This window comes from Pangasianodon hypophthalmus, chromosome 2, assembly GCF_027358585.1.
Source record: "Pangasianodon hypophthalmus isolate fPanHyp1 chromosome 2, fPanHyp1.pri, whole genome shotgun sequence".
NCBI lineage: Eukaryota > Metazoa > Chordata > Actinopteri > Siluriformes > Pangasiidae > Pangasianodon > Pangasianodon hypophthalmus.
The window spans coordinates 15,869,789-15,896,584 of record NC_069711.1 but is presented as its reverse complement, the minus strand read 5'-3'; the positions used below and the strand labels follow the sequence as shown (position 1 = coordinate 15,896,584).

Sequence of the window (26,796 nt, the reverse complement as noted above, 5' to 3'; positions counted from 1 at the left end):
GGATCCACGGCTGAAAAAAGGTTGAGAACCACCGTGTTAGTTCACAGGTGAAAAGGTTTCATGTTTTATTTGATTGGCACCTCACATTTGTTCAGCAAATCAATTCTGTGAATAGACTTAGCCATTTATTTCTTTTCAGGAAAAATTTATTCATGGTATAATCTTTAGATTATTGTAATTCACTGTATTTTGGTATCAGCAAGGCTTCGGTAAATCACTTACAGTTAAATGTGCTTTATAAATAAAATTAGTTTTACTTTATTTCTCCTCCGACACATCTGAAATTTCAAACTGGACAATTACATCAATAATAGCCCTGTAAGATGCAGTTTTGCTAAGTGGAGATTTGACCATCTATTAACTGTAGTTAATATTAACTATAGAGCAGATTTAAAGCAGGATATCCCTCTGTCACATCCTCCGGCAAGTGGGGGCCTGATGTATTAAAGTGAGATGGGCAGTTAATGTTTTCATACCAAGGAAGCTAAGCATTGCCTTAGCAATAACTGACCCTAGTTTTGGCATTTAATTTCAGGGAAACCTGTCCAACAGCGGCTTCTTTAACTTCTGAACGCCTCCATCAGGTAGCCTAAACTAATCTTTATCACTTTCTCTCTTTAATCATATAAATGAAATGACATAGAAAATATGCTCAACTATAATAATAATAATAATAATAATAATAACAATAATAATAATAGTAATAATAATAATAATTTTTTGTAAACACTTTTTCTACATTAAGGTCTTGACTAACAATTTTTTAACCATTCATTATGGTACAGTTCATATTTAATGTTTTATGTGTAATCATATGTCTGCACATATGCCTGTTTATACACACTGACTTTAGATTGAAAAAAACATCATAATAGATCTGCATTTTGTCAGTAGAATGCAAACTTAGAGGACAAGCAAGATCACGGGTACTTTTCCAGTCAAAATGTTTGAGGGAAACTGACAGTTTCATTTTTGTAGAACAAATAAGTTATGTGGTAGCAAAAACTGTACAGTGCAGCTGAGAAGATTTAACTGATTGTGCTTTTTATTTAGTGCATGGTGGTAAAGTTACTGATTTTATTTTATTGAATAGTCATTATCAGACTTCAGTGCTTTCAGGCTGCAGTTCTGACAAGAGGTTCTGCCTTAGCTTTGGGCCAGGGTCAGAAATCTGGAGAAAAGAAGAGATAGAGATATTGGAGCAAATAAAGCCTAGCCAGTTCCCGATAATAATTTGTGTTATATGACATTGGGACAGCTGGTGGATCTCGGGAATTATACATGGCTTAGTTTTAGTCCCATAACAAATTCTGCTTGTTGCTTTCATTGTGACTATCGAACGGAACACATGGTGGGTTAATCTAATCCAGCAAGATGTGTTGTTCATTAATCCAAAATATGGGGTTGATCATTGTTCATTTTACATTCATTTTATGTTGGATTGACTATTAAACCCAAATTTTGTTTTATATTTAGCAAACTGCTGGGTCAGTTTTATCCTACATATGGGTTATGCATTAAACACACTTTAAGAATGAAAAACTTCTAAACTTACACCGATAAGTCATAACATTAAAACCACCTGCCTAATATTGTGTAGGTCCCCCTTGTGCCACCAAAACAGCTCTGACCCATCAAGACATGGACTCCACAAGACCTCTGAAGGTGTGCTGTGGTATCTGGCACCAATACATTAGCAGCAGATCCTTTAAGTCCTGTAAGTTGCGAGGTAGGGCCTCCATGGATCGGACTTTTTTTTCCAGCACATCCCACAGATGCTTGATCGGATTGAGCTCTGAGGAATTTAGAGGCCAAGTCAACACCTTGAACTCTTTGTCATGTTTCTCAAACCATTCCTGAACAATTTTTGCAGCGTGGCAGGGCACATTATCCTGCTGAAAGAGGCCCCTGCCATTAGGGAATACCGTGGCCATGAAGGGGTGTACTTGGTCTGCAACAATGTTTAGTTAGGTGGTACTTGTTAAAGTAACAGCCACTTGAATGCCAGGACCCAAGGTTTCCTAGCAGAATATTGCCCAGAGCATCACACTGCCTCCGCCAGTTTGCCTTCTTCCCATAGTGCATCCTGGTGCCATCTCTTCCCCAGGTAAGTTATGCACATACACCCGGCCGTCCTCATGATGTAAAAGAAAACATGATTCATCAGACCAGGCCACCTTCTTCCATAGCTCCATGGTCCAGTTATGATACTCATGTGACCATTGTAGACACTTTCGGGAGTGGACAGGGGTCAGCATGGGCACTCTGACTGGTCTGCGGAAATGCAGCCCCATACGCAGCAAGCTGTGATGCACTGTGTGTTCTGACACCTTTCTATCATAGCCAGCATTAATTTTTTCAGCAATTTGTGCTACATTAGCTCTTCTGTGGGATTGGACCAGACGGGCTAGCATTTGCTCTCCACACACATCAATGAGCCTTGGTCGCCCATGACCATGTCACCGGTTCACCAGTTGTCCATTCCTTGGACAACTTTTGGTAGGTGCTAACCACTGCATACAAGGAACACCCCACAAGACCTGCTGTTTTGGAGATGCTCTGATCCAGTCGTCTAGCCATCACAATTTGGCCCTTGTCGTAAGTTGCCTTACGCTTGCCCATTTTTCCTGATTCCAACACATAAACTTCAAGAACTGACTGCTCACTTGCTGCCTAATATACTCCACCCCTTGACAGGTGCCATTGTAACGAGACAATCAATGTTATTCTCTTCACCTGTCAATGGTTTACGGCTGATTGGTGTGTTTAAACATTATATAATTATAAAAAAAGTCTTAGACATAATTAAATTTAAAATTGGTGTTACCAAGCATTATGATAAAACTTTAATAAAATACACTTATGTATTAGACAGTTCCTAAATACAACCTTTAACTATTAAAAGCTTGAAGTGGCACCATCATTGGCTATGGCAGCTTCCATCAAATTTCATTTTTGGCATCTGTACATGCAGAACCCTTAAAGTCCTTTGGTTGTCCCTCTAGGGAATACTTAAAGGTTCTATGTAGAGCCATACAACAGAGAGTTTCCCTATCAGAAAGAGTTTGAAATGAAACTATTTTTTGGAACTTAATTATCTGAGGAACCTTAAAAGTCTCAAACTTCATCTTGTACTCATATTGTCTCTGATTATCTATCTACCCATCACTCTGGACATAACCTATGGTTAAAAAACCTCTAGGGTTTTTTGTGGAGGTGCATATAAAAGATTTAAGCAGAATCCATCGTAAAAAGAATGGTAACATGGATTATTAACTGTAACGTATTTGAAGGCCAAAGATGTTCAAGGACTAGAACTGCATAAGGTAAAATGTGTAAATCTGTATGTTACTTATTCCTTATACAGAAACTCAGAGTCAGGATTGAACCCTGCACCCCAAAGCTGTGAAATTCAGTTTCAATAAAAGATAAAATAAATAACCAAATAAAAGGATTAAAAAAGGAATTAATGTTTTTTTTCATTCAGGCTGTCTTTTTATTTACTATTTTGTTCTTATTTGTATTTTATTTCAAATCATTTTATTTTAATTTCTGACATTTATCTCTAAATGTGTTACATGAATAATAATGACCTAAAAATAACAGCTGAAGTAATACTCATTTAATAACACTGCCAAACTCTGTGATCTCACTTCTGTTTTTCATTTGTGTCCCCGTGTTAGTAATGTAGATGCTTAAATAGATGCTTTTACCTCCTTCCAGTGATATGGTGATACATAATGATCCAGAAGCTGACTTGTCTTATCCAGAGTCAAACTCAAACTCAGGAAGAATTAACACAAAGGCCAAAACTAAGGAGAGAGGCCAGTGGTCAAGTAAAGCTGAATTTCTCCTGGCTGTTGCTGGACAAATCATTGGCCTAGGAAATGTGTGGAGGTTTCCTTACTTGTGCTACAAGAATGGAGGTGGTAGGTTTACAGAATGAACAAGTTATTTCTTATTAAAGATCCTTATCAAATTCAAATAAGTAAGAAATCAGTAAGTCCTGTTTGTGTCGAAAATTATATAATTGTATACTGTAATGCCTCAGTATGCAACACTGGTAAAATCAGAACTCTTTTGGAACAAAAGATGAAACAAAAAAAAACATCTCTTTTGACTTAATCCAGTTTTTAACATTTGGCAGAAGAAGGATTTGCATAATCTGATTTTAAGAATATCATACCCAGAGTGAAGTACATTAATGGAGTGCTGTCCCAGGACATATTAGAAAAGAATTTAATCTCATTGGCCAAAAAATGGAATCTGGGGAAAAGATGAATTTTTCAACAAGACAATGACCCCAAACAGCCAAGAAGGCCTTGCATGGCCTAGCCAATAAACTGACTTGAATCCCTTTGACAATTTATGGAGGATTTTGAATTTGTCAGCTCATCTGAGAGACCCACATAATCTTGGTGAAATGAAAATGATTTGCCAAGAGGAATGAGCCAAAATTGAACCACAATGCTGCAAAAACCTAATTACTTCTTACAATAGACCTCTCAAAGCTGTAATTGTCACAAACAATTTCCTCTCCGGGGGATTGCCACCTTGTCATGGTGGAGAGGCTTGCGTGGTCCTGTGATCCCAAGAGCAATGCCGTCTGGAGCTATTCTCCTGGTAGGGTCACCCATGGCAGTAAGGTCAAGGGGGAGGTTCCCTGAAAAAGAGCAATCCAACCAAGACCTCAACGGCAGTGCAGGCGGAGGACGATGGCTGGCCTTACAGGAGCATCACAATGGCTGTGAAGGCGGATGAAGGCTGCAGCAGAAAAGGGCCCCCAGTCCTCTTGGACTACATGCCACTGGATTCTGACCCATTTCTGTCAAGGACCGTGTGGTGACTGTCTGTGTACCAGTCTCCCCACATTAAACAAAATCATGCACAGGCGTCCTCCTTGGGAAACCACCTTAACATCCTGGTTAATGTCCTATGGCGACCAGAGAGTGGCAACGGGGGCAGGATTTCGAGATCTAGAAGCCCCTAGTCATAAACTGGCACATTAGGCAGTGAGTGCTAGACTCAGTCACTGGGCTCTTGGAACGAGGCAGAAAGAGTCCTTCGGCAGCTGCACCCATGACTGAGCAGCCCTCTTTAGGATCCACTCTGCTCACCTTCTATGCCTACTTAGATGAGACACTGTCGAGAATCCCCAAGGAAGATAAGATTATTCTCCTTGGAGACTTCAATGCCTGGGTTGGCAGGGATCAACACCACTGGAAGGGCACTATAGGAAAGGAAGGCATCGGAAACATCAACACTAGTGGAGGTATGCTTCTCAGCAATTGTGTTAAGCATGATCTCATCATCACTAATACTCTCTTTTGCCAGAAAAACAAATTTAAGGCATCTTGGAGACATCCCTGCTCCAAACAGTGGCATCTCATTGACTATGTCATTGTACGAGCCAGGGACCGCCGTGACGTGAACATCACAAGGGCCATGGTCGATGCAGATGACTGCTGGACAGATCATCGCCGCATCCGCTCCACAATGTCAATCAAACTTAAGAGGAAGAGGAGAATTCAAAAAAAGCAGATCCAACCAAGACTGAACCTTGACTGCCTTGATGAAACTGCCACCCAGCAGCAACTTCAGGCCTCTCTTGGGGAAAGCCTCCAACAAGAATACCCTGATGACATCGAAGGGCACTGGAGTCTGTTAAAGTCTACCAGCCTTGCTACCTGCAAAACCATTCTTCCAAGTCCAGAAAACATCAGGACTGGTTTGATGAGAATGACACAGAGATAGAACAACTCATCTCCAAGAAAAGGAAAGCCTTCTGTGCCTGGCAAAATGATGTAACCTGCAAGGCCGTAAGGCTGGATGGGATCCCAGCTGAGATCCTAAAGGAAGGCGGATTGGAGCTCCTGTACCACATTCATACCCTACTCCTCAAAGTCTGGGAAAAAGAAGAACTTCGCTCAGAGCTTAGGGATGCTCTAATAGTGACCATATTTAAGAAGGGGGACAAGGCTGAATATGGAAATTACAGGGGCATCTCGCTCCTGTCAACAACAGGCAAAGTTCTACCGACTACTACCACTGTCTGAGGAAGTACTCCCAGTATCACAATGTGGCTTCCGCCCATTCAGAGGTACAGCAGACATGATATTCACAGCACGACAACTGCAGGAAAAATGCCTGTGTACAAAGGCAGCCTTTGTACATGGCCTTTATAGACCTGACAAAGGCTTTTGACACTGTAGACCGCCAAGCCCTGTGGAGCATACTATCAAGGTATGGCTGTCATGACAAGTATATTAGAATACTGAGGCTCCTACATGACAGCATGTCAGTCACAGTGCTCAGCAACGGTGGCTCTGAGTCTGAGCCTTTTACAGTGGAAACAGGGGTCAAACAGGGATGCATCCTATTTGCCATCTTCATTGCAGCCATACTCCACCTCATTGGTGAAGAGCTGCCACAGGGAATTCCAATCATGTATAGAACTGATAGCAGACTCTTCAACCTTAACAGGTTTAAGGCCAAGAGTAAAGTCAACTGCACCACAATTACAGAGTTACAGTACGCGGATGATAATGTCATTGCTGCACACTCCGCAGAAGACCTCCAGGGCATTCTGAACGCTTTTGCCAGAGCTCTGGGCCTAAAATTAAACATCAAGAAGACCCAGGTCCTATATCAATCTCCACCTAACCAGCCAACTATCCAGCCAAACATAAAAGTGGACAATACCACTCTTGAAAATGTGGACCACTTCCCTTACCTCGGCAGCCTTCTTTCCTCAAAAGCTGACATAGACTCTGAGGTTAACCATCGCCTGAGTTGTGCCAGTGGAGCCTACGCCAGGCTCAGGAAAAGAGTCTTCGAAGATCGAGACTTATCAGTCCAAACAAAACTCCTGGTTTATAGAGCTGCTGTCCTCCCAACCCTGCTGTATGGAGCCGAGTCATGGACCACCTACAGCAGGCATCTGAGAGCCATGGAACAATACCATCAAAGATCCTTACGAAAGATTCTGAGGATCAGCTGGGAGGACAGACGCACCAACATCAGCATCTTGGAGGAAGCCAACATGACCAGCATCACCACTGGTGGACAAATGAAACATTATAAGGACAACATCAAGGCCATTCTGAAGAAATTCCATATTACTTCGAGCAACTGGGAACACATTGCACTGGACAGAAGCTCCTGGAAGAAATCCGTGCAGGATGGTGCAGCACATCATGAAATAGAACTCCGCTGTGCCACAGAGATAAAGTGACAGCTTCGCAAGGAGAAAGATAAAAAGGCTCAATCATCATCAACGATTACAACTCTCTCCTGTCCACATTGCACCAAAGTATGCGGGTCGCGGATTGGCCTCTACAGCCATCTGAAGTCCCACAAGTAGACCCAAAAGAGAGGACAGTCATACTTGTTTCGAGTGACCGCCGATGATGATGATGTCACAAAGTTTTTTGTCACAAAGTAATTGCAGCAAAGTACTAATGTTGGTAAATTGTGGTATCTGAATACAAATAAATACAAACAAGTTTATTTCCCCTCACTATATAGTATAGTATATTATAATATACTATACTATATAGTATATTATAATATACTATACTATATAGTATAGTATATTATAATATGTAGTATATTATGCTGCTGTAAATATAAATCATTTGGGACCAAAGGGTTAAAAATTGTCTCTATCTTCCTCAGGTGTGTTTTTAATACCATATTTGGTCTTCTTGTTTGCTTGTGGCATTCCACTGTTCCTCCTGGAGATATCATTGGGTCAGTACACCAGTCAGGGCAGCATCACATGCTGGAGGAAAATCTGCCCTTTGTTTCAAGGTGAGCTTTTACCCATTTAATGTATTTACAAAAAATAGCATGTCTGTTTTCCAAAGGAAATGTAGGATAACTTAATAGTGGAGTTGCAGGGGGCCAGCCACCATAGGAGATGATGGTATGTCACCCTCCTAATGTTTTGCGTGATTATGAAAAGTCTGATGCAGTGGGTAAAAAGCATCTTATAGAAGAAGTGGAGGTATATAGCTTTATTTTGCCTTAATCTCATGTGTATTATTCTATTCTGACTAGCTGTATTTTCAAAAAGGTATCTTACTTATAATGTAGTTGACAGCAATGACTGATTCATATTGGAGGTGACTATCAGTTTGCCATTATAAGTCAGGATTGTCCTCCCCTGATTCTATTTTCCAATACCTCTAAACAAGAAATCTGATTTGATGGAGCAGTGGCTCCACTCAGAGGCTCTTCCTGACTGCTGAGAGTAAGCAAAATACCCTACAGAGAAACCACATTGTACCCATAGATTCATTGTTTTAGTCATCAGCCAAAACCTCAACACACATCAATGCAAGGTACAGAAGCAAAAGCATTTTCTTCTCTAATCAGGGTCATTGGGACCTCTGCAGCCAGGTGAATACCTGGTGACCTGCCCACTCCCATAAGCTGGTTGGGCTCAGCCTAAAACAGCAGTGTGGATCCATGCTGTGAGTGACTGTGCAACGCCAGTTTGGAAGCAGTCATAAAAAATATGATTGATTCATTCTCCACAGTACTGTGTATTCAAAGACAAAATGGACAGACGGTATTACTAGGAAAATTCTTATCAGAAATCATTAGTAAACCATCTGCCATGTGGCAAACTATTAAGCAGGTTGTCCTGTTGAAAATCAAATTCCTGGCCAATTGTTAGCATTCATATGAGAGAATTAGTTTGTTTGATGAGTGTATTTTTGACTTTTATTAGTTTGATATCTTTTCCACTTTTATTCTACAGGATTAGGCTATGGAACTGTAGTGGTCCTGCTGTATTCCAGCATCTACTACCTTATCATTATGGCCTGGGCATTCTTCTATCTCTTTTCCTCTTTTAGTACTGAGCTACCATGGGCTACCTGCAGCAATGCCTGGAACACTGGTACAAATTTTTATATTATTAATACAAACCACACAAAATTCAGACTTAACTAGTACATTGACTATGTGCATGTGCTGTATTAGAAACAAGTCTTGAATGTTCAGCTGTGTCTTCTGTCCTTAACAGAAATGTGTGTTGACTTTGATAAAAAGGACAATTTTAGCAACTTCAGTATATCAGAGAATGCAACTTCACCTGTTAAAGAGTTCTGGGAGTGAGTTGTTTTATACTGTCTTTACAATAAATCTATTGTATTATTACATGTATCAGAAGGTAATAGCCAAAATATTGTTTGTGTTTTCCAGGAGGAGAGTGCTAAATCTCACAGGCAGTGTGTATGAGCTGGGCAATGTGAGGTGGGAGCTGGCTCTATGTCTCCTTTTAGCTTGGATCATTTGCTATTTCTGTGTGTGGAAGGGAGTGAAGTCTACAGGCAAGGTGAGAGCCTCATGAGACTTATTCAGAAGGTATCGATGATTGACATAGTAACCAATGGATGTCCTCTTTTATTAGTTCATGGAAAGTTCTTTTTTCTGGCCTTGACTGAGAGACCTCTTTCTTTCTCAGGTGGTCTATTTCACTGCTACATTTCCTTATGCGATGTTGGTGGTGCTGTTGTTGCGTGGACTCACATTGCCTGGGGCCACTGATGGCATCAGATTTTACCTCTACCCAGATCCTACACGTCTCACGGACCCACAGGTAGAAATACAAGCAAGTTTTAGTTAAAAATATAGGACTCTTCATTGGATGAAGCATATTCACACTTTACTATTGTCAGCTGTTACTTTGTTACAAAGCTGTTGATGGCAATTATAGCTTGGAAATGTCTACAGTAAGAACTAAATACCTTTTTTTTGCTGCATTTTGTTCCAATTTTGGCCTTTCCTCTGGCAAATCACCTTCAATGAGGTACGAGGGACTCTCTGATGGATTCACAATTTCATAATCCTCCATAAATAACACCCAATGCAAGCACCTTCAACTTCTTTTTTAGAAACCAGTTGAGTTATTTTGGCTGTTTGTTTGGAGTCATTGTCTTGCTGATACATCCATCCCAGTATATTGCTTCAATCATGTTTCCTGCACTGATGTCAAGTGAGAAGGCCTTCCAAAGTTGGTATTCCAATTCATCCCAAAGGTGGGGTTGAAGTCAGGACTCAGGCCATTCGTGTTCTTCCACATCAACCTTGACAAACCATGTCTTTATGGACCTTGCTTTGTGCACAGGAGCACTGTCATGCTGGAACAGGTTTGGGCACCTTAGTTCCAGTGAAGGGAAATCTTAATGCTACAGCATACAAAGACATTCTAGACAATTGTGTGGCAAAAGTTTGGGGAAGGCCCACATATGGGTGTTATGGTCAGGTGTCCACAAACCTTTTGGTGATATACCATACTTCACTGTGTTATTGGGATCATACACACAACCTTTCTTTCTCCAAACATGATGAGCCAAAATATTGCCAAAGGGATCTATTTTTGTTTCCTCTTTTGCTCCAAACGAGTTCTGATTTGTCTAAATGCTTGTGTACAAATTTTGACACACATCTATGTGCTTCTTTTTAGCATAGGAGTTTGTTCTCTGTGTATTGTTCTCTTATTCCAACTGTTTTCAGGTCATCCTGCAACTTTTTTCAAGTGACTGGTAGCTTCTCTCTTACCTTCCTTATCATTAGTGTAAAAGTGCTTTGTGAATTTTTATGTTAACACACAACACACACATTTTTTTTTCCAATGTAGTGTCCAAATACAGTGTCTTTGTTTATGTTTATGAATACACGTTTTTTAAAAAAAATATATATATATTTATGAGTACAAAGTCAAAAAACAATGTATGTAAATTTGCAGTGGGTGCACTGGAAGTATATTAAACAACAACTACAACAACAACAATGAAAAGTCTCAGAATACTTACTTCTGTAAGAATAGAGTAAGAACACTTACACTAATTTATCAGTCACTTGTTTTAGCTTAATTGGATCAATAAAGAGTTTTCTGCTGCTTCTGTGTTATACTACAAATGCCTACTGAGTAATTTTTCTTTCATGGTATGTAGGTGTGGATGGATGCTGGAACTCAAATCTTTTACTCCTATGCTCTCTGCATGGGCTGTCTCGCTGCTCTTGGAAGCTACAACAAGTACAACAACAACTGCTACAAGTGAGGGAAATAAGTTCATTTCAGGAGAGAGAGCACTACAGGGCTAGGGTTGGGATCTTATTGGGCCTTATTGTATCAAATGATCTCACACACACACACACACACACACACACACACACACACACACACACACACACACACACACACAAGCAGATCCCTTGATCTCTAAATTAACACATATATGGTTCTAGAGTACTTGGTCCCCAGAAAATAACTAGGGCACAGAGTATGTATAACAATGTAAATTATTCTTTCCAACTGTTCCCAAACCAAAAGTCCAACCAACAGTCCCGAGGAGAAGATGTTTTCTGGGAATTACAGTGTTCAATTCCTGGCTATCTTTACTATCAGATAGCTGGGATGGTCAGTGATAGCTTGTTGTATCTTTGCTTTGCAGGGACTGTATTTATCTATGCCTGTTGAACAGTGGGACCAGTTTTGTGTCTGGATTTGCCATCTTCTCTGTGCTGGGCTTCATGGCTTATGAGCAGGAGACAGACATCTCAAAAGTGGCAGAGTCAGGTGACTGGAGTTCTAAACTATCTGCCAAGTTCCAAATCAGTACACATATTCAGGAAGTTTGATGTGTTGAGCAGTGTGTTTGAAGTGTTAAGTTAGCTTGATTTCCCAGGTCCAGGGTTGGCCTTCATTGCATACCCCAGGGCAGTTGCGATGATGCCTGTTCCACAACTATGGGCCATTTGTTTTTTCATCATGATAGTATTGCTGGGCTTGGACACGGAGGTCAGCAGAAAAAAACTCAGTTAAACGCAGTCTTATTTAGGACTGTCCATGTTTTAGTGTACAAAACATGTGATGTGAGTATAAATTCTTATATGTCTTTTCTGTCCTGCACCCTTCTGTTTAGTTTGTGGGGTTGGAGACATTAATGACAGCTATAACTGACCTGTACCCTTCTTACTTACTCCGTGGATATCGGCGTGAACTCACCCTGCTCTTCATCTGTGTTGGGAGTTTCCTCATTGGCCTGGTTATGGTAACAGAGGTCATTATGCTTTCTTTATCACCCTAGATTAAATGTCATCCTGCACTCTATTAGAATTCCCTATTGAAATCCCCTTCAACTTTAAAATAATTCATGTAAATGATATATTACAAAGATACTAGTTTGAAACATTTCTTGTCATTTCTTGTGGTCTATATTCCAGAAGTTTGTAAACGTTCCTGTCAACATAATATAGTCAAAAATATTTTAACAGACAGTACTTCACCATGGTCTCATTTTTCCTTAACTCAAGCCTCATATTCTGACTCTCTGTTTCGTCCTCCAGGGCGGCTTGTATATTTTCCAGTTGTTTGATTACTATTCCTGCAGTGGGATGACACTTCTGTTATTCGCCATTCTGCAGTCAGTGTGTATAGGGTGGGTGTATGGTGAGTAATCCACATGAAACATTTACAGTTTGAGATGAGTGCACATTTGTGGGCTGCAGATTCAGTTTCCAGAAAGGTGAGTATATAGTGAGTACAACATATTTAGTAGGTTAATGATGGTTATGACAATGTGTTATTCATTTTTCATAGGGGCTAATCGCCTGTATGATAATATTGAGGACATGATTGGCTATCGACCATTGTTCTTAATAAAGTACTCTTGGAAATACATCACTCCTCTAGTCTGCACTGTAAGTACCTGAAAATATGTTCTGACTTTTTTGGTTACATTAAATAAAATTACTGACTCACCACATCTGCTCCTGATAATAGATCCAGGGCCATAAATTGTGGTGATCATGGCTTCATGTACAGTAGCTCTGCTGCCCAACACTGCATGCATGTGCTTCATGACATTTGAAATAAGAAAATGTTTGTCTCATAGACTAATCATTAATTTAAGGTCATGTTCATTTTCAAGCCATTGAGTTGTCATACAAACTGCAGACTATTTGGACAAAGTAGCCTGAGACAAATTTTTCTGATAGGTTAGGAAAGTTAGATAAATATGACCATAAATGTGTGATACAGCTAGAAAACCAGATAGGTTTCACAAACTCAATACACAGCATTTAATAAGCATGATTCAAACAGGTACATTGCAGTTCCACTGTTTCTCACATTGACCACAAACAAATGATTAGAAATCCGAAATATTACTCACAGGGCTTGCCTGTGGTATAGGTGACATAGGCGTTCCCCTAGGGCGCAAAATGACAGAGGGGCGCCGCACGAAAGTTTTTTTTTTTTTTTTAAACTTATGAGTTGACAACATGTCATTTTGGACTAATTTAAACACTGCCTACATCATTACACGATTATGATACATCACCATAATGCGTTAGTTAGGCATGCCGGCGCTGTTACCATATGCATTAGTTATGCCGTTAGTGCTACACAATTATACACGATGCATAATAGGATCCTCATCATATGTTGAAAAATTGAGTGAAAAAAGAACAAAATTATCGGGTTCACAAGGCAGGGAGTGGCGCAAAGAAGAGGAGCAAAAAAAAGAGCACTATAGAGGTAAGAATCACAAGTTAATAACTGCTCTTGTCAGCCATTGATGCTTCTTTACTATTTTGAAATAGCATATTTAGAACCTCTTAACTGACATGGACACTGTGTGCCATTTTTGTTTGTTTTATTTAAGTTCAGTGCAAGTTTAGTGCAGTGTATTTTCTTTAAAATAAACTTAAGCTTAATTTATTTATAATTTTTTCCGTTATAGTGCTGCTTGCTTTCACTTCACCAAAAAACTCCTAAGTGTCTTCTTTTGAAAGAGACCATGGTTAGGCCTGTAGTCTAAAGCATTCATGAATTGCAATCATTTAAGTTTAGGTATGTCATTTTCCAGTCTATGCTCAAAAATGGGAATGAAAGAAAGAGGCTAATTAGGCTAACTAGCTGGCTAACATCTACAGATACATTGAAGTATACCACCAAATATTGACCAGCATGGAGATTCTGGACTTCTGGACACATGAAAAGTGACTGAACAAATCTACCCAAACATGTGGTGGCACTGAGGATATCTTTGACTATCCCGGTGACCGTGGCAGCTGCGGAGAGGAGCTTTTCAAAGCTCAAAACATACTTGAGGTCTACCATGGCCCAAGAGCATCTCATTGTACTTGCAGTGATCAGCATCAATCACAGTGTGTCTCAAAATTTGTCTTGTGATGCAATCATTGATGACTTTGCTGCAAAGAAGTCAAGGTGTGTGCAGATTTGAAACAATTCTCAAATTCAGAACAGATTCTCAAATTTTTTGCAAAAAAGTGACTACTCAAACAATAACCTCCAAATTTTGCACTGTAGTGTGCCGGAATGTATCATGTATCTATAGTTTTTTGCACTTTTTTGCCTGTTTGTATTTTGTTTAATTCTTGTGTGTTTTTTTTTTATTTTTAAACAATCAGAATGTAATTTGAAACAGGTTTGTTACTCAGATTTGGGATTAATTATCACTAGTTACTTCATATTTATGTTATGTAATAGTAAATTCGTGTTCATTTGAAAAATAAGTGTTTTCAATGTTTTCTTGGTTGGTGGTGGTGGTGGTGGTGGGGGGGGGGGGGGTTATGTCATGAGGCCCCTGCATAGGGCAGGGGTGTCCAATCTTATCCACAAGTGCGGATACACTTTTTCATTCCAATCAAGCAGTAGCCACACCTGATTCCACCTGTTTAATCAGCTGACCTTGGCTTTCAGTAGACTCTAGTGTGGCTTCTGCTTGGTTGGAAGGAAAACCTGCACCCAAATAGTCTGAGTGTGTGAGTGTGCATGTGTGATTGAACTCAGATGTGCATGATCAGTAATTGGGTGACTGTGAACGTGACAATGGGTGTGAGTGACAGGAGTTGCAGTCCACCCTGTTTGTAGGCTGTGGTTTTCTCTGGGAAACTGAGTCCAAGTCAGATTCCGGTGTTGACATGACACCCTACAGCAAGTGTGAAAACTGGTTTGGGTTTGAATGCTTACGTTAAGAGGTGTGGTTAGGCAACCAACTGTGATTTTCATTAAAATCAACTGCTTTCATTTCTGTTAAGAACCTGTATGCAAATGTATGCAGTGCAGCACAGGGATGTTTTTCATTTTTACATATAGCTAGACTTCTCATACTGATCCATATAATAATAATCCATTTAATTAATTAATTAGTTAATTATGTTGAATTTCAAGAGTCCAAAATTCGCAAAAACATGATTAAGGGGCTAAATACACAGACATTATGTTAATACAAAGAGCAAAAGAATGCTTGGCATGTTTTCCATAGACACTATAAAGTACAGAATTCATGCTAAGCTGTGCAGTCTAGGATTAAACAACTGAAACAGTACATGAGCTATGTTTGAAGGGCTTTTTTCAAAATAAGATAAATGTTAAAATGTATATGATAAGAATTCTCACTTGTTTTTTCAATGTCATTATATACTTAAAAATATATTGTTGAACCGAAAACTGTATAACATAAAAATACATGTGCTACAGAATATATCAGATTGATTATTTGAGAAGTCTAATATTTGAGATCTCATAATATTTATTTTTTCTCTTTTTATACATTATTTGTAAAAATAATAAAAGGTACAGACAATATTATCTTGAATTTAACAATTATCTTTTTGTTTAGGGTACATTTGTCTTCTCTCTGGTCAAATTCAGTCCTCTGAAGTTCAACAATATAATTGAATACCCCTGGTGGGGCTATGCTATTGGCTGGTGGTTCACACTCTCTTCAACTCTGTTGGTTCCTCTTTGGATGATCTATGCTCTCCTCACATCCAGTGGCTCATTCAGACAGGTGTGTTCTATTCCAGGCTAAATGTGAGAACACTGAAGATTAATGCTCATATATCTTTCTTTATTTATGTACTTGACACAGGAAACTTACTGAATGAAACTGATTACTTATTGTTATTACTTACAGTTACTTATAGTAACTTCTATCCTTTGTCCATCCTTAGAGATTACATGTTCTCTGCACCCCAAAAAGAAACCTTCCTCTGAACTCAAGGAAAAGAAAAAAATGTCCAACTTTTATTGGCTTTACAGCTGTACCACAAGGGCAAGAACATCCTTGAAGCAAAAGTATTCGGTTACCTTTGGGGTACTTGTCTACTGTGGGTTTTTTGTCTATTTGTCTTAGTGTACATCAGCTCCTGAAAATAACTTTTACACACTGTGATTTGTTAATCAGTTTCATGCAAAATTTTTCATCTACAGTATTCGAGTATTTCATGTTACTCTGTGTACAGCAAGATCAGATAGCCTTTTGCATGGAATTAATTATGTTTTTTGTTCTTGCTAAATGAACATTTATTACTTATTGCAAAAGACTGATGTATGCAATAAAGGGCAATACTCCAGGGTGTCCCAAAAGTCTCCATACATAGGGGACAATGTATGCCAGCACCACGTTGGTTGTGCCTTCGTATATATATATATATAAACTGAATGAAAATTCTGAAAAATTTTGGAAGACATTTTGATAAAAAGTGTTAATTTCCCCTATTTATGGAGACTTTTGGGACACCCTGTAGATCACATCATCACTCCATACATAAAGTATATTTGATAGAATGACAGTAGAGGCAATGTTTTTTCTTTAGAATTGATGCTTGTTTCATGACAGTGCACTAGCCAGTGCTTCTTTAAATAAATTTCTCTGTGTTCTGACAACACGCACTAAAGGGCCCTCCAGAATCATTGGCACCCTTGATAAAGATAAGCACAAATAAAAATCTTTGTTGTCTATCATTGTTTAAAAAAAATCTCAAGCATTTTTTAATCAAAAACCCTGTCACAATTATTGCCATTCCTATAATTTCTCATGAACAAAATCCATATGATATATAGCCTACTTTTGACAGCAATGCTATGTCCCTGCTAAGACTTGGCTCTGTCTTACAAGGTTAGTAACATGGGCTGAATTTAGGTGTTATAGTGCTGTGTAGGTGGAGAAGGAAGAGACTAAGAACTTATTACAGTTAGCAGAATTAATTAAAAAAAAAAACTCAATAAAGGCAATTTTAAAACAATTGATTATAAACAAATTTCATTAGGCTTCAATTTACTATATCAGAATTCCAGTGGGTCATGGGTCAAGTTATATACAAGGTTATAATAAGTTGATTGTACCACGAACATCTGTGCAAACAACTGCTAATATAAAAATCTTGGGACCACACAGACACTGCATCATTCAGGAAAATTAACTCCAAAGGATGAACGAACTTGATCCGAAAGGTTCAGCGGAACCCCAGAGCAACAACAACGGAACTGGTGAAAGATTTGGAGGAATCGGGTACCAAAGTTCAGACCTGAATTATAACAGGGGCTAGGTGGAGAGAAGCCTTAAGGCCTGAGCTCAGAGGTTGGATGTCTTTGCACGATTGACAGGTAATAAGTAGCCTAATTATAGCACAAGAAAGTGGGAATACAAAAGAAAGTCATGAAGTGCCTGCATGCTGATATTGATCTGCTTTCCATGCATAATGAGATTTTTGAATAATTTTTCCAAATGTGGATATATAGCCCTGTTACCAGTTGCGTAAGGAGAACACTTCTTTTCTAGACTACCTTTAAATTAAAATAAAAATGGCTTGACAGGAGAGAATGAGCCACCTGATGTGTATGTCCCTGTAATGTGTTATGGTTAGAGATATGGTTTATCAAAGATTTTGCCTCTTGTAAGGCCAGGAAGAAGAGCATCTAATGGTAAGATACTCTAAAGCACGTGTCAAACTCAAGGCACTCTGCCAAACACAGCCTGCTGTGCATATATATGTGTATATATAAATGGATGGTAGTACACTACTACTGAACTACTAATGAACTGAAATACTACTGAACACACTATCTAACATTCACAGCAGATCCATACCTGCAGTGACCTCTTGCGTTCTGCACAGGCCACTGTACCACCCTGTTTTATCTCACAGCATTAAAACACTGGTTAAAACTCCACCTGAAGCACAATTTAGAAACGTGTTTAAATCGTGAGTGTCGGAAAAATGAGGAAATATACTGATTAAAATCACCATGTGATCTTTACCATTCAGTTGAAAAATGTGATGTGCTCATATTTGTTTTAATCATTCTGTGCACGAGATATTGTCAGCCAATTTTACCCTAAAATAAAATCAAATAAAAACATGTTAGTAATAGCAGAACATGATATCTCATTTATTTGATGTGTGCTTAAATATGGAAATAAAGATGACTTTGCTGACCTTTTATGAACATCATCACAGCGCAGCTATTGTGCAAAACCATGTTATTCATACAGGTGAATAATTTCTGCTATATCTTTTTTCATATCTACATCATATTAATAGTAGTAGTGTATGTAGTTTCAGAACCTAGGGTATCAGTTTTGAGTGGCAGAATAGATAATAATTCTATAAAAATTAACAGCTGAGTTGGGGGACCCTTGGTGTTAACATAGTCGAGAGCCCTGTGTGGTCTTAATCCGGCCTGCAAAGTATGTACAGCTACCGTTAAGGGAGTCATACATTGTCATGGCCTCAAAAGCTGTTGTGTCTTTTACCTTTTACCTAGTGTAAAAATTATTTACACTAAGAATTTGTCTAAAAATAGAGATCTGTTAGTATTATATTACAAAACAAAGCTGCCATGTTTTTCAAATGAATTTCTTTTTTTCAGTGTTGCCTTCCTCAAAAAGTGTTACTATGTGTCAGGCGGCAGAGGTGGCAACAGTTGCAGTGAATGTGTTTATTAAAGGAGACAAACAAATCCAAATGGTAATATCAAGATCAGAATCCAAAAACATGCAAAAGGTCAGGCAATGTACAACAGATTATCAAGGAATGAGGCTATAATAACAAAATGAGATAACAAATGTGGGTCAAAACCAGAATAAGCAAACATGGAACAAAGGCTTGGTATATCCAGGTGTGTGTATGTTTGGAGTGTGCTTATATGCTGTGGTGTGTGATTGAGTTCAGGTGTCTGTGATTAGTATTCAGGTGAACTTGAGTGTGTGAACTGGGAGGTGGAGTCCATGGTGGTCATGTTTGTAGGCGGCGGTGCATTCTGGAAAATGGAGTCCAAAGTCAAATTCGTCATTGAAATGACAGAACCCCCCTTCAAGGAGCTCAGTTCTTTCTGGGTCGGCCCCTGGGATGAGGCTTAGGTTTCTCTGGAACTCCTTATTGCCCTGCACCACCTATTCTAGGCACTGGTGCATAGTCTCCCACACTTGTTCACTCTGTCAGAACCACTTGTTGACTGCAGGTGAATATATGTGGGGTTGGAATCCCACTGGAACAAATGAGGTTGGTAACTGAGGACGCACTGGAAAGGGGTGAGCTGGGTGGCTGAATGCCTCGGTGAATTTTGGGCATACTCGGCCCATGGGAGGAAGTGGGCCCAATCCTCCTGACTGTTGGCACAAAAGGATTGCAGAAATTTGCCTACATCCTGGGTGGCCTGTTCCACTTGGCCATTGGCCTGGGGATGGTAGCCGAGGTGAGGCTGACAGTCACTCGCAGGAAAATGGATCAATGATGACCAGTATGACTGTTTTCTCTTGGGAGGCAGGGAGATCAGTCATGAAGTCCAGAGCAAGGTGGGACCATGGGCGTTGTGGAGTAGGTAGTGGCATTAACTTCTCTGCAGGCAGGGTTAGTGGGACTGGATTATGCACACACTGTACAGGATGAAATTAATAGGTGGATGTTAGTAAGCATGTAGGGCCACCAGTATCTCTTGCAGAGAAGGTCGTGGGTGTATGGTGGGTATGGACGCCTAAGTGTCCAGTGGCATGTGAAGTGTGGGCCCAAGTGATGAGTTTGGTCTATAGATTAGGGGATACAAAGGTTTTATCTTGGGGGCATGTGCTTGGAGAGTGGAGGTGGTTGGCATGGTTAATCTCTTGATTGAGATCCCAGGTCAGTGCACCCATGAAGCATGATTCGGGGAGAATGGGTTCTTGGCTTGATTCTCGTGGCATGGCTGGGTGTATATGGCGAGCATCTGGTTAACAATTCTTGGAGCCTGGTCAGAATGAGATGGTAAACTGGAACCAGGTGAAGAATAGGGCCCATCTGGCTTGGTGAGAATTAAGTTGGTTCGCAGTTCTTAGATATTCAAGGTTCTTATGATCGATGAATATGAAGGGATGCAGGATGCCCTTGAGCCAGTGTAACTTTGGGAGAAACTTTAGGAGTGGCCAAATCAACAATTTGGTACATTCTTAAAAAGAAGGAATGCACTGGTGACCAACACCAAAAGGCCTGAAAGACCATGGAAGACAAATAAAGTGGATGAATGTAGAATTCTTTCCTTGTTGAAGAAAAACCCCTTCACAACATCTAGCTAAGTCAAGAACACTCTCGAGGAGGTAGGCGTGTCATTGTCAAAGTTTACAATCAAGATGTGCCTACATGAATGTAAATACAGACAGTTTACCTTAAGATTCTAACCACTGGTAACACTCAAGAACAGAAAGACCAGACTTGCTAAAAAACCTTTAAAAAAGCCTGCCCAGTTCTGGAACAAGATTAACTTGTGCCAGAATGATGGGAAGAGAAGACTATGGAGAAGGAAAGGAAAGGCTTATGATCCAAAGCATACCACATCATCTGTCAAACATATAGAGGCAGTGTTATGGCATGGGCATGTATGGTTACCAATGGAACTGGGTCACTGGTGTTTATTGATGATGTGATTGTTGATAGAAGTAGCAGGATGAATTATGAAGTGTATAGAGCTATACTTTCTGCTCATATTCAGTCAAATGCTGCAAAATTGATAGGACAGCTCTTCACAGTACGGACGGATAATGACCCAAAACATACCGCAAAAGCAAACCAAGAGCTTCTTAAGGCAAAGAAATTGAATGTTCTTTAAATGACCGAGTCAGTAACCTGACCTTAACCCAATTGAGCACGCTTTTCACTTACTGAAGACAAAATTGAAGACAGAAAGACTGACAAACAAGCAGCAACTCAACGTGGCTGCAGTAAAGGCCTGGCAAAGCATCTCAAGGGAAGAAACTCAACATTTGGTGATGTCCAATCTGTTCCAGATTTTAGACAGTCATTGACTGCTAAGGATTTGCATCCAAGTGTTAAAAATAATCCTACTTTTTATGATTATGTTAGTTTGTCCAATTACTTTTGAGACTGTGAAAATGGATGGTTTAGGGCTGTAATCCCTAAATGGTTAATGCAATATTTTTGTGAAACCCCTTGAATTAATGTCCACATCTTGACTGCTTAATTTTAAATCCATTGTGGTGGTGTACAGAGGCAAAATTACAAAAATTTAGTCACTGTCCAAATACTTATGGACCTGAATGTATCGGGTATGGCAATACTGTTTTTATACTGTACATCTCTGGCAACCACAGCTGCCAGCTTTTTGTCATAAAATACACAGAAAAATTATGCTGAATGTACAGCAATACTGCATATTTAACAGTATTTCTATAAAAGCAAACACAAAGTTTGGCTGTTAATTTTACAGCAATAATCTGATCTTCAGTTTATGGTTGTGCTTTTACTTTTAAATAAACAATGGTCTTTTACTATTTAACTGTATTGCAATAATATAATATATATTTATCAGTATTTTCCCTTTAATCTTTTTAGTTTACACACACACACACACACGTCCACTCCTGTGTCAGCCAAGAATAAGAGGTTATCATGGGCACAGGCTCACCCAAACCGGATGGTTGAAGATTAGAAAGATTAGATTAGAAGATTAGAATATTAAAAAGAAGATAAGAAAAAAAAATCACCTGGTCTTTTTCCAGGCTTCAACTGTTGTAAAGAGTGCTTATTTGAATTAATATAGACTTCCTGTCAGCTCAACCCATTGTGGCCATTCTCCTCTGATCTCTCTCATCAGCAAGGTGTTCCATCCTGCAGACCCTCTGCTCACACGATGTATTTTGTTTTTCCACACCATTCTATGTAAACTCTAGAGACTGACTGAAATTCCCAGGAGATCAGCAATTTCTGAAATACTCAAACCAACCCATCTGGTACCAACAACCATGCCACAATCAAAGTCACAGAGATCACACCTTTTTCCCATTCTGATGTTCGATGTGAACATTATCTGAAGCTCTTGATCTGTATTTGCATGATTATTTGCATTGTGCTGCCACCACATGATTGGTTGATTATATAACTGCATGAATGTGCAAGTGTACAGGTGTTACTAATAAAGTGAACAGTGAGTGTATATATCCCTCACGACTGAGTTCTTAGTAGCTGTTTTGCATTTTTCTTGCTGACTGCAAAGTTTTCTCTCAACATCCATTTCATATGCAATCTCAGTGCTTTTATCTGATGCATAATGGCAACCTCCTTTTTGCCCAAGGCTGTGAGGGAGCAACACTACCTGCTGCTGTCTCCCAAAAATCTATATTGGGGCCTATCTGTTTTTCACTGTACATGTACATTATATGTTATAATATCTGTTCATAATATAATATAATATAATATAATATAATATAATATAATGTAATATAATATAATATAATATAATATAATATAATATAATATAATATAATAATTTAACATCTACCTTCTTTATATAATTTAATTTAGAATAATAACAAATTAATACCTTTTAACTGGTTTTGCAGATAACACTCTGCTCTCTACAGCATCTCTATGCATGCACTTTGGTCAACTTTTGTTGTTTTAAATGTGCTTTATAACTTTCATTTCCTTTCCTTTCATTTACTTTACTTCATGTCTCTCACAGAACTGAAACTGAAAAATCACATCAATAATAGCCCTTTAAGAGTTGCAGTTTTTCTAAGTGGAGATGTTTAGCAAATATTAACTGCAGTACATATATAAAGTAGCATATCTGAAAGATACTGACATTAAGTTCGAGTGTAAACAACACAATTTGTTTTGTCAAATAGACATCTACAATATCATGAATTCAGTGTATGGAAAACAAAAAAGAAAGGATGTTCTGCTAGCAGCACAAAAAAAAAACATTATTTGATAATATTGCTCTCCTCCTCCCCTCCTCCTCCTATCTCCTACTAATAATAATTTTAATTTTGAAATTTGTCACCATTGAAATTGTAAATTGCTTTGGATAAAAGTTGCAGCCAAATGAGCAAATGCAAATACCTCACAGAGGAAATGCTGTACAACCAGCTGCACCCACCTACTCCAACAACTGGGGGCCTGATATAAAAAGAGTGATGGGCAGCTAAAGATTTTTATACCAAGGAAGTTAAGCAGAACTTTTTAATAATTCACCCAAGTTTTAGTATTTAGATCCAGGGAAACTTGTCCAACTTCTTAAACTACTGACTGCTTCCATCAGGTAGCCTGAACTAATCTTTATTACTTTCTCTCTTTAGTCTTACATTTTAAAATGCCATAGAGATTATGCTCAGTGACTATTTTAGCAACAAAATAAAAAAAGATATTGTATTGTATTATATTATTTTTTGATCAAGATATTAATCAAAGCAAATACTTTGCTTCATGCTTCTTCTTCTTATTATTATTATTAGTAGTAGTATATAGCAGTGTTTGTAAACTATTTAATTACAATCCTGCCTAACCTAATTTTCCAACCACTGAATCATTGCACTCAAAGATGCCTGTTTATGAACACTTGCAGTGAAGCAAGTTTATAGATTAGAGATCAGAATAGATATGTATTTTGTCAAGAAAATGCTAAGAATTGACAAGAATTAAATCATCAGATCCTCAGTTAAGATTGTGAAGACTAAGTTTACTGGAAAGTAAAAAGTGATTTATTCTGTCATGTCATGTGAGTTATTTTTCATGTGTTTCTTTAATTAGGTTAATAAAATAGGTTATTAAATTCAATTAATTTTGTTTTAAAACTCTGTAGGCAGCACCATTACTAGCAAGCAGTTTGCAACCAAATTCCTTTTTGGTATCTGTGCATTCTTACAAAATTTAGAACCATTCTTCAGTCGTCCCTGTAGGGAATCCTTATTTTATGAATAAATTAGATTGAGTCTGAAAAAAAAGCTTGTTAAGAAGAATGAACTTTATACCTTCAGTTTACAAAGTGGCAAAACACTCTATATGGTATACTGTATACCTGTGATAGTGGGGAGCTGGAGGGGTTGAATTTTCATTGTCTCAAATTCCATAGGACTCATACTTGATTATCTAAGTATCCAACACTGTGGAAATAACTCAAAAACATAACCCAATAGTATAATTCCAGTGTTTTGGTAGAAAAAATAATCCAGCATTTTAAAAGAGCATTAATGTAAGTTGACATGTATGTGGATGAAATTTTCCACTATATTCCACCCAAAAGAAAGTTAGTGAACTTATTCAGTCTTCGGTTTGAATTGTGGAAGTGCATTTAATGGATTTAAGCAGAGTCCATCTAATAAAGAATGAATACATGGATTGTCAATTGTAGCAGAAGTGAAGGCCAAAGATGTTCAAAGACTAGAACTGCATGAGGTAAAATGTGTAGGTCTATACATGTTACTTATTCCTTATACAGAAACTCAAGCTCATGATCAAACCCCAAACCCCAAAGCTCTGAAATCCAGTTTAGATAAAAGATAAACAAATAAATAAAGAGATTTTTTAAAATGATTTTTTATTCAGGCTGTCTTTTTATTTACTACTTTGCTCTTATTCGTATTTTATTTCAAATCATTTGATTAAATGTGCTACTTAAATAATAATGACCTAAAAATAACAGCTGAAGTTTGTGTCCCCAAGTTAGTAATGTAGATGCTTAAAAATAATCTTTTACCTCCTTCCAGTGATATGGCGATACATAATGATCCAGAGGCTGACTTGTCTTATCCAGAGTCAAACTCAAACTCAGGAAGAATTACTACAAAGGCCAAAACTAAGGAGAGAGGCCAGTGGTCAAGTAAAGTTGAATTTCTCCTGGCTGTTGCTGGACAAATCATTGGCCTAGGAAATGTGTGGAGGTTTCCTTACTTGTGCTACAAGAATGGAGGTGGTAGGTGTACAGAATGAACAAGTTATTTCTTATTAAAGATCCTTACCAAATGATTAACAAATCAATAAGTCATGTTTGTGTTAATATTATATAAATGCATCCAGCAATGCCTCAATGTATTGCACATAGCTAAATTTCATTAACAAATGTGCTTGATCAGCAAAATAGTTATAACTGTGAGAGAAGTTTATCATAAATAACTTCTTGGCCCTACACACCTCATGTGAAATGGAAGGCATGTACACTTTTGCAATTTTAGAAGCAGAGAGTTGAACGATGGTCCTGAGGTGACTATTTACATTTACAGCATTTGGCAAACAACCTTGTCCAGAGTGACTTACATTTATCTCATTTATACAATTCAAGGGCCCAGCAATGGCAGCTTGGTGGTACTTTGATTTGAATTCATGATCTTTCAATCAGAAGCCCAATGTCTTAACTACTGGGCTACCACTGCCAGCTACCACAAATCCAAAAACGATAAGCAAAGACAAAGTCAAAAACAGGCAAAATTTCAGGCGTTCAGCAAACAGAATGTATGTGGCAAAACCTCAAACACAAATCCAGGGGACAGAGAACAAGATCATTACCCAGATAGCAAACACAAGTACAAAGGCTTGGAATCAGGTATTACTAGAAGGCTAAAGTTGGCTTGAAAGAGCCTGTTTACAGGTTTACAAAGAGCAATTGTTTATAGGTTATACGTAAAGAATAAAATGTTAAAAATTCTGAAGCATGTTTAAAGGTTATAAATGTTAAAACAGTGCTATAATATTCCAAGTGGTTGCTTAAGTGTTGCAAGGTGATTGTTGCCAGATGACTTAGAGGCAGGGGTCTGGGAACTTTGGCTTGTGCACATGACGAACAAGAGGAAACAAACTTGTACTAAAGAGTGGGTGGCCCATAGGTTACCTGTGGGGCAGGAGACTGGCACCTGTTAATCTCGGGATTTGACTATCTCCCCACCAATATCCCACGAGAGTTCGGCATTGACGTGACATGTTATAAAGAGCACATTAAAAATTATCCTGTGATCTGAATTGCAGCCCTCACTACTGACAGAGCTGCTGTTATAGAAATTTAATCAACACCTTCTGACCAATCATATTCAAGAATTCAACACCACTGTGGTGTAAATGACAATAATGTAGGTTTATTAACTTGTTATTAACTTATTAGAATAAACAAAATTGCATTTTTCTTTCTAATAATATAATACAGAATCCAGGGTGTTTCAAACACAACACTCTGCAAAGCTATATAATGACTAATATTAATTATTGTATGTGACCCAACAATTTTTGCATTATTAGTACAAAGCAATCGATTATCAGTAAACTGACAAAGATAAAACTGACATTTGCATGCCTGCAGGACAGCCTCCAAACTTGAGCAAACTTGATACAGCGCCCATTTTTTAACTCCTAGTGCTGCAAGTCTTAGGATATTTAATGCTTAGTCAAGCTTCTCCTCATGCCAATGATTGTTTAATTATTATAAATATATAATAATTATATATAAACTAACTGTTTATTCAGAACTTCAGGGGCAGAGCTCATAGCAAAGAGAGGTTCAAATATCACTTCAGAGATATGGAATTGGTACAGGTCTGAAAGGTCAGATGAACAAGTTTATGTAAAATATAATGCTGCATTACATCCTAAGTGGTAATTCACCGGTCGGAATTACGTTATTTTCAACCTCGGCAGGTTCAACAGACAAAGTGGGAAAACTGACGCCCCCATGTTTGTATTTTGTTAGCAACAACCTAGGCAGCTAACGTG

The 26,796-nt window shown here is 38.5% G+C and overlaps 2 protein-coding genes and 1 long non-coding RNA gene across 3 annotated transcripts in view; 2 read left to right on the top strand and 1 right to left on the bottom strand.

Moving 5' to 3' along the window:
- Nucleotides 1–458: 458 nt before the first annotated feature.
- On the top strand, nucleotides 459–16,789 carry LOC113536636 (sodium- and chloride-dependent GABA transporter 2-like). The gene is made up of 15 exons (XM_026930718.3): nucleotides 459–584; nucleotides 3,724–3,929; nucleotides 7,678–7,812; nucleotides 8,768–8,908; nucleotides 9,035–9,122; nucleotides 9,214–9,346; nucleotides 9,476–9,610; nucleotides 10,968–11,071; nucleotides 11,469–11,593; nucleotides 11,703–11,815; nucleotides 11,940–12,077; nucleotides 12,364–12,466; nucleotides 12,617–12,717; nucleotides 15,666–15,836; nucleotides 16,000–16,789. The coding sequence occupies exons 2-15, from the start codon at nucleotides 3,728–3,730 to the stop codon at nucleotides 16,114–16,116; spliced, it is 1,806 nt and encodes a 601-aa protein (XP_026786519.3). The 5' UTR covers nucleotides 459–584; nucleotides 3,724–3,727; the 3' UTR covers nucleotides 16,117–16,789.
- Nucleotides 15,736–26,796, bottom strand: part of LOC117599231 (uncharacterized) — a 15,971-nt gene continuing 4,910 nt past the window's right edge. The window contains exons 2-3 of the long non-coding RNA XR_004579697.2: nucleotides 15,961–16,038; nucleotides 15,736–15,853 (exon numbers count right to left, since the gene is read on the bottom strand). This is a non-coding gene — a long non-coding RNA (uncharacterized LOC117599231). The remainder of the gene's footprint in view (nucleotides 15,854–15,960; nucleotides 16,039–26,796) is intronic.
- Nucleotides 24,740–26,796, top strand: part of LOC113536633 (sodium- and chloride-dependent GABA transporter 2) — a 14,458-nt gene continuing 12,401 nt past the window's right edge. The window contains exon 1 of the mRNA XM_026930704.3: nucleotides 24,740–25,012. Within this exon, the coding sequence (XP_026786505.3) occupies nucleotides 24,775–25,012 (238 nt within the window). The 5' untranslated portion in view covers nucleotides 24,740–24,774. The remainder of the gene's footprint in view (nucleotides 25,013–26,796) is intronic.